Here is a 13,666-nt window from a genome sequence, read left to right as displayed (position 1 = left end):
ACGGGACATGGAGCCCTTTACCTCTCCGCGGTCAGACTGGACATCCGCTCGGACTGAAGGGCAGAGAGCGACGAGTGGGGCAGCTCGGTGGGGTACCTCACTCCCGACAGATGGAGGTGCATGGCTGAAGGATGAAGAGGTGGGAGCGAACCAGGGGTTGGGATCGGGTAGAAGGGGGACCGCAGGGCCGAAAGGCAGTAGGAGTCATCCATCCTGGAGAGAGAGAACGGGCCAGGTTGAAAAGCTGCACAGCTCCCCTCTCCAGCTGGCAGCAGAGGCCAGGAGTGTGTGTCTACTGAAGGGAAAGCACCTGCTGTGGGAGAAGTGACTTCACGTGTATGGCAGACTCTTGTCAATCCCCCAGGGATGGGAGTCCCAGCCTGACTCTACCACTACAAACCGCCCGGCAGCTCCTCAGAGCCTCTCCCAGTTCGGGTTCAGGCCGGCTCCCATCACTGCCCCGCTCCCAACCTTCCACAAGCCTGCCTGTGGAGAGCCATGGCTCCATGCCAAAGGAACTGCACGGTACAAGCACCGGACGGGCCCTCGGGCTCTGGGGAGAAGCTAAGCCCAGCCAGCTTAGCAAGAGATTTCCCAGCATCCTTTGCCTGAAAGGGGGATCTGGGCTCTGTGCTGATCTTTCCTTTCTCTCTGGCGAGGGGATAATGAAAGGGGTTTCGGCACTGCTCCCAGCAGCGAAGCAGATACAAGCCTGCCATGAAGGGTTCACACTCAAGGAGCTAGTTATCAGCCCCGCCGCAGGAATCTCCGCGGCTGTGGTAAATGACCTCCCTGCAATGCCTTATTACCATTGTACTGAAGCACCCGGGGAACCATCAATTGTGGATAAAGTGTACTTATTTCTGTGTGGCTTCCAAAGCCGACGCTAGGGTAATTGATTGCACTGCTCTGCCTCAATCCACGGCCCCCGCAAGGTTTGGTGAGCAGCCGCTGTCGGCTGGACGCGTGGAGAAAAACAATCGCTGCCCAGCCCCGAGCAGTCCCTCTCTCCCCTGGCCTCTGATGCTTACCTGAAGGCTGGGTGAGGGAAGGGGTGGTGGGCCAGGTAGCCGGGGTGGTAGTAAGCGGCGGCGGTGGCCGGATCCAGGCTGATGGGCGGCAGGGAGGACATACGGAGTTCCTCAGCGGTGTGGTAGGGCCGGAAGCTCCGCAGGTAATCTTCAGTGACCGCGCTGGGAGGCACCACATGGTGTACAGGCCGCTGCAGGCTGCTGGCGGGGAGGGATGGAGGGAGTGTCAGTGACCTTCCCAGTCCAGGAGATTCGCAAGCCTCTGGATGGCCTCATTAGCTTGGATATGGGGAGGGGACTGTGCTCCCAATGCAGAGCCCGGAGAAGGGGCAACTCCTACTGATATGCTGGGGGCTGAGCATAGGAAGTCACTGCAAAGGCAGAGCCACAATCCACTCTGTGCCGGCCGTACCCTACCAGGCTCGCTACCTTCCAGCACCTGCGTCCCCCTGGCGGGGCACTTCACCTCCAGGGGCCTGGCCATCCCCAAGCCATGCTGCCCGAAGTTAACGCAGCACAATGCAACCCACCCAGTCACCCTCTGCTCAGTGAGAGTCGGCCACAGGCAGAGGGAGGAAGGCAGCTGCCTGGCCCTAGCATCTGCCTGGGAATGGTGGGGCAGTTTGAGTGGAATGCTGCCCCCCACTGGTGAGAGCTGTCAGCGCAGCACCTTTAGCTGGCAGAGGCCATTCCAGGGAGCAGCCACCATCCCCTCAGGGTTTAGATCTCCCCAGTGAAATGTAACCCAGCACATTTGCCATACAGTCCTTCAAGGCAGTGCATTAAAGTCTTAGGTCTGTGCTGCTGGAGATCTGGGTTGGGAAGGAGCACTGGTGACACACCCAGCATTGGTGTTTGGAATGCTGGTTTCCAAAGCAGTTTGTTTTAATTACACGTGGTCCTGCCCAAAACCGCAGAGCTGCCTCCCAGCTCCCCCAGTCCTTGGAGACACTTGGGGCCAGTCCTGGCCTTGAACTCTGCAGCTCAGGCCCACCTTTGGTTTGAATTTGTCGCCTGCTCCTGGGTTGGTTGGTTTGAGGTTTTGAAATGTACAGGGAGAAAGATGTATTCAGAGTTGTGGTTTGTGTTTGTGTTGGAAGAACCCCGGCTGGGACGGATGGGAGCGTCGCACAAAAACCACATGGCTCAAGGCAACGTCTGTGATGAGCTTCTAAGCCACAGAACACATGTCGTGGAACTTGGTGGGAGGGGAAAGGACGAGTATTACAATGGACCCTGTCCTAGGTGAGCCACTCCAGGGACCAGCAGAAACCAGGTGGAGCTAGCCTGCGGTTGCAGATCTCGCTGTGTTCCTCGGTTACTTCTATCTGCGCTATTTCAGGAGCTAAACAAACCAAACACCCACCTACAGGAAGGCCTGCTCTCCAGTGCTGTAGAATTCTTTGGGGAACCCCAGAGAAAACAGCCACAAAGGAACTCAGCCTGGAAAAGGGCAGGCAGACACCAGGCTCTGAGAAGCAATACCAGGCCACCCCACTGCGGGATGTCTCAGAGCTGGCAGCACACGAGTGAACCCGACGCGGCATCCTGCTCCCGGGGACGTGACTCACTTTAAAGGCGGGAAGCGGGAATCCTGGACGACGGAGGTGGGGGGGATCCCGAAGGAGTAAGGCGTCCCGAGGAGGTGAGAAGGGACAGCGGGGCCCCCGGCTTTCTCCTGTGGGAGCGGAGGCTCGGCGATCAGGCGCTCCCGGCTGCTGCTGCCTCTCGATCCTGCTTCTTGCTACAAGAAAACAAACGACCACCCTACCCTGAGTGTCAGGGAAAAACTGTCCTGGGGGGCAGGAAGCAGATGCATCTGGCCAGGAGCTAGCTCAGTGCTCCCTGCCCAACTGGGAGTCGCAGGGTCTCCCTGCTGAGGAACAGATCCCCAGCAACGGGCCTCCTGGAGGAGTCTGTCCCATCCTGCCCTGCAGTCAGACTCACTGGAGGCTCCCTGGGCTGTAGTCTAGGGAACTGCTCAGGCCAGACTCCCACTGACTGCCTTTATCTCGTCCTTTGGGAGCGGCAGCATGAGGGTGGAGGGAACTGCCAAGGCCGGGTCACTCTGGCTCTTTGCTAGGCGAGCCCAGCGATTTTTGATCTGAAGCGCCTAGATCTGGGGAGAAGTGCTTCAGCTCAATAAACCCACCCGTGGCCCTGATCTTCAGGAGGGCTGAGCGCATGCAGATCCCCCTGACTTACAAGTGACTCTGCGAGTGCCCATCACCTCGGAAAACCGGCGGGTGGAAAAGGAGATGGAAGTGCTTCAGGAGCTGACCCGATGGGAATGTTGCCAGAGGGCGAACAGAGGAAGGATTTCAGGACTGCACATGTGCACACACTTATATACACACACTCGCTTCCAAACCTTTCCAAAGTTTTAAATAATGTAAGAAAAATAAAATCAGGAGGGTTTGGAAACAGCTGGTGGTAACCACCATCCCTACTGGGCTGAGAACGCACAGACCCGTGGACACGCTGAAAAGACAATATGTCTGAGCTCCAGGGGAGGAGGGAGCGATCCGCACGGGGCCCTCCTTCACACGCACGCCAGCAGATCATTCCTGGAGTAAGGCTGGCATCAGCTGGGATGGCAGCTGCTCGCTTGCCATCCCAGCTATTCTGGCACCACTGACACAGAGAGAGAGAGAGAGAGAGAGAGAGAGACAGAGGACATTAGGAAGCTGGCGTTCCTGCCGGGATAGGGCAGGCTGGTCTGTAACCAGCAGTTCCCCTAAGCGGCCCTGATATCAGCTGCGAAGGCAGCTGCTTGCCTGTGCTGTCACAGCTATTCTGGCAGCACCGACGCACACGTGAAAATAAGGGAAGGAGGCACTGGGGCTGCTGTTGCCACCGCAGCCTTTCCTCCTTTCCCTGGTAGGGCTGCATGGCCCAGGGAGCGCCCACATGCTGCATGTTCTCCGCAATCTTTGAGGGCCTGGTGGGGGAGAAACCACTGGGAGGAAAATGGAGCTCTGTAAGGGCAGGTGGGCACTGAACCCACTTCTGTACCTGAGCTGTGGGGCTAACCCTGCCCCCCAGCCTCCATTGCTGCAGAACCCCTTGGGCAGGGGCCTCGGAATGGCACTGCTCCCAAGGCCGCAGCCCGGGCTGGCTCTCAGAAGAGCTAAGGAAAGAACCTGGGGAGAGGGAAGGGAAGCAGGAAGGAGAGGTGAAGGGAGGGAGAATACAGCCAGTGCGTTTGGAAGCTGCCAGATAGCACCTAGATCGACAGCAAACCCGGCGGGGGAATGTTTAAACCGAAATGAAGGGGGAAAGCTCCTTTCACTGAAATCATGCCAATAAGAAGCGGCTCTGCTGCGCTGGACACGGCACAAAACATCCTAACCCCCCTGGGGCAGGGAGCGTCTGTCTGTTCTGTGTTTGTACAGCACCTAGCACACTGAAGCCACGAGCCACAACTGGGGGTCCTAGCAGCTATAAAACCCTGCTGTGACGAGCCCATGCTCCAAACTGCCGAAGCGTGGAAGGAGAAAGCGAGGCACAAAGAGGGACCCGCCCAAGCAGCAGAGTTGGGAATTCAGCGCAGGTCTCCTGAGTGTCAGGCCATTGCCCTAACTACTGCACGCACTGGGCCCCCAGGCCAAAGGACGGAGCCTGTCCTCTTAACAAGCTTCCTGCCGGCAGGGTGGACAATGCAGGAAGCCCATGCACCCTATAACGCACCATCGGGTGATCAAATATTAACCACCTCATGGGCTTTTCTAGCTGACAGGCCTTGTTCGATGGGCTACTCCTTGTTTGGATTTGGAAGGAAATCCCATTCTGTGAACCGTTTCCCCTCCCGAGGGGCTGCCACGCTCCAACGCTGGCTCCCGGCCATCGAGCGCTGACCCAGCGCGGCTCCCGGCCGAGAACATGCAATATTAAATGTCAGCAATGTTATTTTTGCCGAGCCTGCATGTTGCTCAGGCCCGTTTAACGTGCGTTGCCCCTGGCGGGGAGCCAAGCAGCGCTCTCCGGCTCTCCCTGGCCCCTTGAAAGGGATAAAACCCTTCTAATGGCTCTGCGGGAGCGGACGCTCAGCGGTACCCTGGATGTGTGCTGAGGCGGAAAAGCAGTTCAGAGATGTCAAAAGAAGTCAAAATCAGAGTTCAAGCGCCTCCCTGGCCCCTCCCGGTGCTGGGTCTTCTGAGCATTTCCGGAGCCGCTTCATAAAGAAACACAGGCCAACCACCGTCCCCACCAGCCCTTTCACTGGGGGCTCAGACAACTGTACTGCTCCAGAAAGGAAACAGTTAACACCGCCATCAAAGCCTTAACCCTTTCCTTGCCGAGAGGCCCTGGGGAAACGCTGACACACTGAATTGCCAAGGGATCCCAAGACAAACTCAGCCTCTTCAGAGCACTCTGTTAAGTCAGTCATCCTGTTAACCCCTTCCTGTCCAGGACTAGACACCAGTCTGCTTTTGAAAACAAGGCGTACGGTTTTAACAGTGAGGGTAATTAACCAGGTTCCCAAGGGCCGTGGTGGAGTCCCCGTCACTGGCCATTTTAAAATCGAGATGGGATGTTTCTTCTAAAAGCTCGGCTCTAGGAATGATTTAGGGGCAGGTCTCTCACCTGTGCTGTGCAGGGGTGATCACAAGGGTCCCTCCTGGCCTTGCAATCTAGGACTCTAAGAGACAGTGAGCTCCTTCCCCTGCAGGACGAGACCTGGGAGTCCCCACCTACCTCTTTCCCTCCAGCTGCTCTAAGGATTTCTCACTGGGTGCAGGGAGACCATTCTGTTTGCAATGGCTTACTGCAGCTGTGGACAGTTTATAGCCCAATGGGCTACCAAGGACAATACAATGACTGTAGCCCACATGTATTATTGGGTAACGGGATTCTCAGCTGGACTCGAATTTTTTTTACACCATCAGGTGGGGTTGCCCTGCCATCTTTGGGACCCTATGATGTGGTCACAGCAGCACCCAACGTTGGTACTGGACTGCTAAGTACTTTGGTGGCCCTTTGGCCATCACGGTGTTCCTCTCCCTTGTCCTGCTTCACTTAAACAACCCTGCTGTTTTGGGGAGTCCTGCTCAGTCAGCCCTTTGTTGTGCTGCAGATTTCCCCCTCTCCAAACATGGCTCTCGCCCAGCTCTTACATGGGATGCCAACGAGACTCCATGCAAACCCCTTCGCTCGGGGCCTTCGGCTCCAACAGCACATCCTTCATGCACTGCAGGGAGCCGGTACCAAGGACCGGCAGCCAGATGGACAGTAGTCGGGGGCTTTCAGAGCTCCAGCAAACCTGCCTTGGAGACGGACGTGGGCTACTCATTTCCTAAACCGTGATTTTGAAAAAAAGGACGGTAACAGTCATGGAGGGGAAAAGAAAGAAACCGCATGGCAGAACAGAGTGAACGGTCTGTGAGAGAGAGGGCTATGGACTGGCTGTGGGGCGAGTGGAGGGTGCTAGTGGGGACAATTCCAGCCAATGCCACAGGTCCTGCAAGGTGAAGAGCGCCTCCTGCAGGCTGCTCTCAGCTCTTGGGGAAGTCAACAGGAACGGAGCTGAGTGCTACGTGGGTACCAGCTCCCCAACCATTCCCATGGGCTTGGTGCTGTGCAACATGGCGGCAGTCCATGTATCCAGCTGCCCACGGACCTTGCCTGTATGCTGGAGGTGCTCAGTCGCTCTCTAAGCTTCTCCTGCCCTCACTCCAGACGCACATCATCCTGCAGGAGAAGGCACTTTGATACAGGAGCCAGCCGTTCCTCCTGTCTGGAATTTATCTCCCAGGGAGACAGAGGGAGCATTGTTTTGCATAGTCTGCCCTTCTTACGGAGGCCCATCCATCTTCATATCCCCAGATAGTGACATCTTGGAACACACAGCGGATAAGATTTAAACAGCACTGGGCCAGGCTGTGCCGCACCATCGGGGGAACTGCCTTCATCAGTCAAGTGTATTTACTAAACACCACCACAGCACACACTCCGTGAGCAGCTGATGGCTCCTCAAGACTTCATAATCTCTTCAGAAGACACATCGGCCATAATTAATTGAAAGAGATGGGACCCGTTGATGGGAATTTTTAATGAGCAGGAACATCTGTTCACTCTCTGCGCCTTGTAGGCACCCAGACCCCCACGTTTGGCCTCTTTCGTGCCCAGTGGGCCACCTCTGACCTTCTCCAGAAGGCGCGTGCCTGGGATAATGATATGACTGGACGGGAGGGGTCAGGGCGACTCGACTGGAACAAAACACGTACGCCGCGGGGCTGGAGAGGACGGGCCATATGGAGCGGCCGCCCTTGCCTTTCGCAGGCAGGGGGCGAGGGCATCGGGGAGATGAACATGGGCCAAAGGGTGACCTCGGTGCAACGCCACCGACAACACCCCAGCAACTCTGGACCTCTCTGAGAAAGGCCCAGATCTGGATGAGCAGGAAGGGGCCCACAACGGGGTGTGTGTCTGTGTGTAGCTCCCTTCCCATCAAGCCCGGGGTTGAGATAAGGCAGGCGAGCGAGTGGGAGGGAGGAGAGCTAGCAGCAGGCCCACATTTCACCTGCCTTTAGATTTACAGGCAGCTTTGTTCTCCGGCACCATTAATCATCCAGGGAGGATACAGACGCCTATGGAGCTTGAAACAGCACAGCAAGTATAAATCCAGCAGGCCTTTGATAACGGCCATAAAACAAACAGGTTAGTCAGGCATTGCATGGAGGGGCCTAGGAAAGCAAGCCCTGCGGACAGGACACCATCGACACACCCCTCCCAGGCAGCAGGCGACCCCGGCTCATCCGTTTATAATGCAATGATGATTTTTGTTCCTAATACAGGAGTAAGGTCGCCATCTCCTTAGATCAAAAACCGGTCAGTGCATTGGGGAGTCTGAAGGAGAGGGCTAAGGTGGGGATCAGTGACAGCAGGGCAGGGCCAGAGAGGGAGGGAGAAGGGAAAACTCCCGCCCAGCCTATCGTGCCTGTCAGAACAAACCCGTCACTCCCCTCTCCGTGTCACCGGGCAGTACTGACCCGAGAGGAAGGACACAGATTGTACACCCGGCCTACCCTTAGCAATAATCCATTCAGAAACAAACATGGGCTCAACCAGGCAGAGAGCAAGGGGAAACAGTGGGTGCCCCAGGGGATAGGATCTGGGGTGCCAGCTGTCTTAGGAATAAGATAGATCGATAGATAGAGTTCTCAACCTGGGGACCCCCAAAGGAGACACAAACAGGTATCAGGGTGTTCTAACATCCCTGCCCTTCCTATATGGCAGAAAGGGAGCAGGGTCCTGGGTAGATTTGGGGTTGATGGGAGATGATGCCCTGTCCGGAAGGGGCTGACAGCTGCTGGGTTGGACGGATGGATGAGAGGAGTAACCAGGGCCTGAGCCCAGCGTGGGGCAGAGAGAAGAAAGCGAAGGCAAATGAGAATGTCCCTGGGTCACATGAGTCAGAGATATCCTGCCCTGGGGCAAACAGGGCGTCCCTTCCTCATTCCCCAGCTGGATTGGCGACACGCCCCCAAGCACAGCACTGCCACCAGGGCCACGGCACACCCATGGCAGCTTCCCAGGGCTCAGAGCGGCACCGGACGGCCTGCGTTTGATTTGCTGTCTCGGAGCGGCAGCTGTGATGATGAAAGGGGAGGAGAGGAGGAGAGACGGGGGGGAAAAGAAATCCGTCATTCCCTGGCGATTAGCGAGTGATCTCCGCCAGTGAGAATGCAGGACATGCCCTATTAGGTTTAAAATAGACTATTCTTCATTTAATCGGGCCTTTCAAAGGCTCCCCATTACCGGCGAAATCTCGGTAACCCTGGAGAAGCGGCTGCTGATGGATCGGCTGCTCAGCTCCCCATTTTGATTTCTGCATTGCTGATGCGAGTGACTCGCCCCTCTAACTTTATGAAGTTATTTCCCTCTGTCTCCCCCGCCCCCAAAGAGAGGATTAAACCCTCAATTGAGTCTTTGTGCAGGGACTGAAGGGCCATATATCATCTGTTAATCCAGTCCCGGCTCCCTCCCAGCTCTCCCCAGCAGCATTAGTGGTTCGTTAAGCGCTGCGGCGATGAATCGCTGGAGCGGATCTGTCCCGGCCCCATCTCGCGGGGCACTGGATGCTTTGCAAGCAGCCGGGGGGAGGCGTTAGTACTCACTCGGCTGTGAGGACATGGACAATAGGGTACTGGGGATGGCACAGGGGAATCCAACAGCCTGGACGAGCTCTGAGTCGGTGCAGGGAGGGGTCTAGGCGTGGCCCGGCCTCTCCCCCATTCCGTTTGGGGTGATGTGCAGAGAATGGGGGAAGTAGGGGCCTCCCGGGGTGTGGACCTCCCGAGGGGGAGAGGACATGCCCCCCTCCACCCTGCACCGCCACCCGGGGGCATGGAGATGCTGGCTCTCCCTCTAGAGACTGTGTCCTCTCCCCCTCGGGAGGCCCCGACCCTCTCTGAGCCTCTAGAATGGAGAAGGCAGGTTCCCGAGCGCTGCTGTCCCTGGGCTACGCTGTCGCTTCCCCCTAGCTTAGAGCAGGGGCAGACGGATCAGCGCAGCGCACTGACCGCTGGGTAATGGGACCCAGCGGGGAGAGTAACGCCAGCCCCCAGTGCTCTCACCCAGCACGGCTGTGCAGCTCACTGGGAATGGGGAGAGCCCCACCCACACCCACGGCTCTCGGCACAGGGTGTGGGTCACTGACCCAGTGGGATGTAGGTGTAGACAGGAATATCCCCCACAACGCCAAAGGGCCTTGCAGAGAGGAGAGACTCAGGATGGGGGCAGCGAGCCAAGATCCAAGGAGCTGGGGAGGTGAAGGGACACGGTGCCAAGGCGAGGCAGTATTCTTGGGGGTAGAGTCCAAGGTGATCTCTGGGGCAGGTCACAGCATGGGGGCTGGGTCCTGGCTATCTGCAGCAGGACCTTCATCTGCTCCCCCAGGATCCTCTTGCCCTGTAAAGAATGTGTCCCCTACGGCTCAGTCTGAAACCATCTCCCTTCGGGTCGGTTGCCCCGCAGCAGGGGCCAGAGGAGGGATCATGGCAGATGGGGGGGGGAAGGGTGTGAGGGGGTGGCATCGATTTCTGACTCATTGCATGACCCTGGAGAAAATCACTTCTCTGAGCCTCGGTTTCCCCATCTGTGAAATGGGCTTGAGGATACCTGCCTTCCCTTGTAAAGCGCGTTGAGGGCTACAGACGAGACATGCTACGTATCGCTATCACTCCTCTCGCCTAGCGGAGAGGAAGGGTGGCCCAATAGGTAGGGCGCCAGTCCCTGCTCCATCACAGATTGCCTGTGCGACCTGGGGCAAGTCACTCAGCCTCTCTGGCCCTCCGAATGGACAATGGGGACTTGCCCTGCCCTGCCTCTCCGGGGGGCTGTGAGGGTGACACAGCAGCTTCCAGCTCACGCTTTGCAACCATTAACTACCGCCCCTCTGCCAGTCCCCTGGGGGTCCCAATTACCACTGTGTTACAGCTACGGAAACTGAGGCATGCAGCCAGTAAGGGCCCAAGCTTCACACTGATCCGTGTGGACCTCCGGGCCCAGCACTGCTCCACCCAGGGGCTGCCCTGCGCAGACTGGCTTGCAGGGCCGCGGCCCTAAGGGATTTGCACACAGCTGTCCCCTCCAGCGAGTTGTGCAAAGGGCAGGGGTGGATCAGAAGGAGCAGGAATGGCCTCTTCTCTCCTTTACCATCCTAGCGCATTAAAGCCTGTTGTGCACGCGGCAATTAGCTCCTCGTCTTCAGGCGCCAGGCTGGGACGCAGCTACGCGAGACAATAAACCAGACCTGGTTAACCTATATTTTAAAAAGGTCACTTCTTACGAGGCAGCCAACTAGGGGGGGGAAAACAATCAAGTCAGCAGCCAGGAGGGGGAAGGCTGAGAGAGAGGTGCTGCGAGCGCCCTGCCACTCCCAAAGCGCTGGCAGAGGGGTCTGCTTTGTGGGATTAGAGCCTGCGTCCCTTGAAGCACCAAGAGTTTTGCTTTCCTTCCCCTCTCGTCTTTGTGTTTTAATTAGTATTTCCAAGTGGTGTAATCCCTCCGGGAACCCGCCGTAAAATACAGGCGAGGAGAACCGCTAACAATGATTCTTAATTAGCAAGCGCTTCCTACCCAGATTGCAGCATGGGCATGGGGCGGGGGGGAGAGACAGGAAGGGAAGCCTACGACAAACCAAGTCAGATTGGGGTGCCGGGAGCCACAGGGTGAGGGCCTGCTTGGTGGGTGTATATTTACTGCAGGCTGCATGGAGATTAGAGACAAAGGCTGCCCCGCTCCCACCACCTTTTATCACTCTTGGCACTGGAACCAAAAACATTTGGCTTGAGAGCAAAGTTCCCACCAGTCTCCTTCTGTGCCCGGTATCAGATACACGCACAAAGCAAACAGCGCTGTGCACACATGTGGCTTTGTCCTCTGAGCTTGCATACACAGCACACACCCCTGCGGAGAGTCAACACATTCTTGTGGCGCTGGATAAGGAACTGCTGCACCAGGTCAGATCTCTGGCCCATCGACTCTGGCATCCCGCGGGGCCAATTGCTTCGGAGGAAGGTGTAAGATCCCTGCACTGATGGGATAAACCAGCCTGCAGGGAGAATTCCCTCCTGACCCCAAAAGTTAGAAGCCAGTTTATGCCCTGAAGCAGGAGAGTGTCTGTCCCTCATAAGATTCAGGCGTGTGCGCGCGCGCACACACACACACACAAACACACAGAAACGTTACCTGTCTGCCTTCACTTCTCCAGACCCCATTCACCGTTTTCGTCGGGGCGATGGTCACCACGGGGGGCGTGCTAGGCACGCTGTGCCCCCCAGGGGGGACGATGATGGGGCCCATGGGTCCTCGCTTGGGCGTGCTGGCAGGGGAGCTGTGGTTGGTGGCTGGCGAGGAGACGGGGGAAGACTCGCTGCTTATCGAAGACCCTTTAAAGAAACCGAGAAAGGGGATCAGAAGGGAAACCTTTAACAAACCCTTAATAGTAGCACATCACCCATTAAACCTCATTGACAACAGCCCTGTCCCCGGATCGCCAGGCTGTGGATTTGGTGGCACCATTAACTGGGTCAGAGACCACAAACTGGGCTAGCAGATCACGTCCTGTGCAACCCCCCTTCAGAGCCACTGACCTCTCTGAACAGGAGCATCGAAGAGCACATCACCGAGGGCCCCATCCTACGTGGTGCTGAGGGATTCCTGTGAGCTACTTCGCACCCACAATGGCCACTGACTGCCATGGGTATGGAGGGATTGGGCCCGGAGTGTCGGGGCCACTAGGAAAGGTCCTCAGAGTCCCATGGAGGGCCACCATCTATCCTCAATGCCCCAACTAGTCCAGTGGCACGGCCACCACTGGAGCCCTGCCTGGTGGCCCATAGGATATAATCTGCAAAGCCAGATCTATGGCCGGGAAGGGAGAAGGGCCAGGAGGGGACCTCTCTCTTATCAAGCAGGCCTCTGAATGAAACGCTGGGTGAGTACCAGGGCTGATAGAACCCAGGCACCACAGCGACCAGCGCAAGACACCCCCACATCGCAATGCTGCTGTGTGGGTTAGACTCCCAGCAGGTGGCAGCTCCGCCCCGACAAGGCAGTGAATGCCCATGCCGGGCTGAGCGGATCTTTGCCATCCCCAAGGTGGGGGACAGGGGGAGATGGATGAAGATCCCGGAGGTGAGGGAAAGGAGGAGATGGATGAAGGCAACCTCAGGACATGTCTACCCAGGACAATTTCCCGGCATAATGATAATTACGCGCACACATACATCCCATGTCACTCTGGAAGCGGTACAAACACTAGTGGAATAAGAGTGCCTGCGGGAGGCAGTTATAGCAGCAAGGTGGGTACATTTCCCAGGGGGTTAAAGAAGGGATCCGTGCAGTGGATTTACTGTGTACGTCTGAGGACCTATTAACACCCCTCTTCCCCGACCCCACACCAGAAGATCCAGCAGCCAGAGAACGCAGCAGCCATGTTTGTTTTCAAACAGACTCTACTTTGCCTTGCTCAGGCGAATGACCCTTTGCTCTGGGCTGCCTGAATGGCTGTTGTGCTTCACCCCAGAAGTGGCTGCATTTCAGTGGCGGAGGCATTCCGCCACAGCCAGGGCGTAAAGTACATCATGGCAATGAGTCTTGATGTACAGTGCTATTAATAAGAGACCGTTACTCCTGCCCAGCCCCCCAAAGCTGGCTCCCTGCCCATGGCGAGAGAGGCTCCAGGGGGAGCAGGACGACCACGCAGGAGATGTGCTGCTGCTGAAAGGGGTCAGAGGCATCAAAAGCCATTAGTTGTTTATTTATAATTCAATACCCCTTTATTCAGCACGCGGCACTGTCTGTGAGCGTGTGTGCTGCAGTTCTCATTAGGGAGCATCCTCTTAGCGTTAAAAGGCTTTGCCACACGCTGTTCGAATGGCCCGGAATGGCTCCTCTCGTCAGTCCCGCCTGGCCCGGGCAGCACCACAGCCAGGAGAGGGCTTCCACACTCGAGGACAAGCTGGGCTGAAGTCACTCACCGAGGGTGTCTTTGTGCAAACGGGGCAGCTGCCCGGCTTTCAGTGGTGCCAGACGCTGGCAGAGGGCAGGGGTCGGTGCATGAGGATCCTGCCCCTTGTCCTCTCCCCCAGGGCCTGGCATATTTGGTCAGCAGGTCCGTTGCTGGG

The 13,666-nt window shown here is 57.1% G+C and overlaps 1 protein-coding gene across 1 annotated transcript in view; it reads right to left on the bottom strand.

The window, feature by feature from the left end:
- Window positions 1-13,666, bottom strand: part of GSE1 (Gse1 coiled-coil protein) — a 215,555-nt gene that overhangs the window by 21,815 nt on the left and 180,074 nt on the right. The window contains exons 3-6 of the mRNA XM_065416371.1: window positions 11,727-11,926; window positions 2,603-2,775; window positions 1,032-1,229; window positions 22-213 (exon numbers count right to left, since the gene is read on the bottom strand). Coding sequence (XP_065272443.1) covers window positions 22-213; window positions 1,032-1,229; window positions 2,603-2,775; window positions 11,727-11,926 — 763 coding nt within the window. The remainder of the gene's footprint in view (window positions 1-21; window positions 214-1,031; window positions 1,230-2,602; window positions 2,776-11,726; window positions 11,927-13,666) is intronic.

This window comes from Emys orbicularis, chromosome 14 (genome assembly GCF_028017835.1).
Source record: "Emys orbicularis isolate rEmyOrb1 chromosome 14, rEmyOrb1.hap1, whole genome shotgun sequence".
Taxonomy (NCBI): Eukaryota; Metazoa; Chordata; order Testudines; family Emydidae; genus Emys; species Emys orbicularis.
The sequence above is the reverse complement of the archived record's forward strand: the minus strand, read 5'-3'. Positions and strand labels throughout refer to the sequence as shown.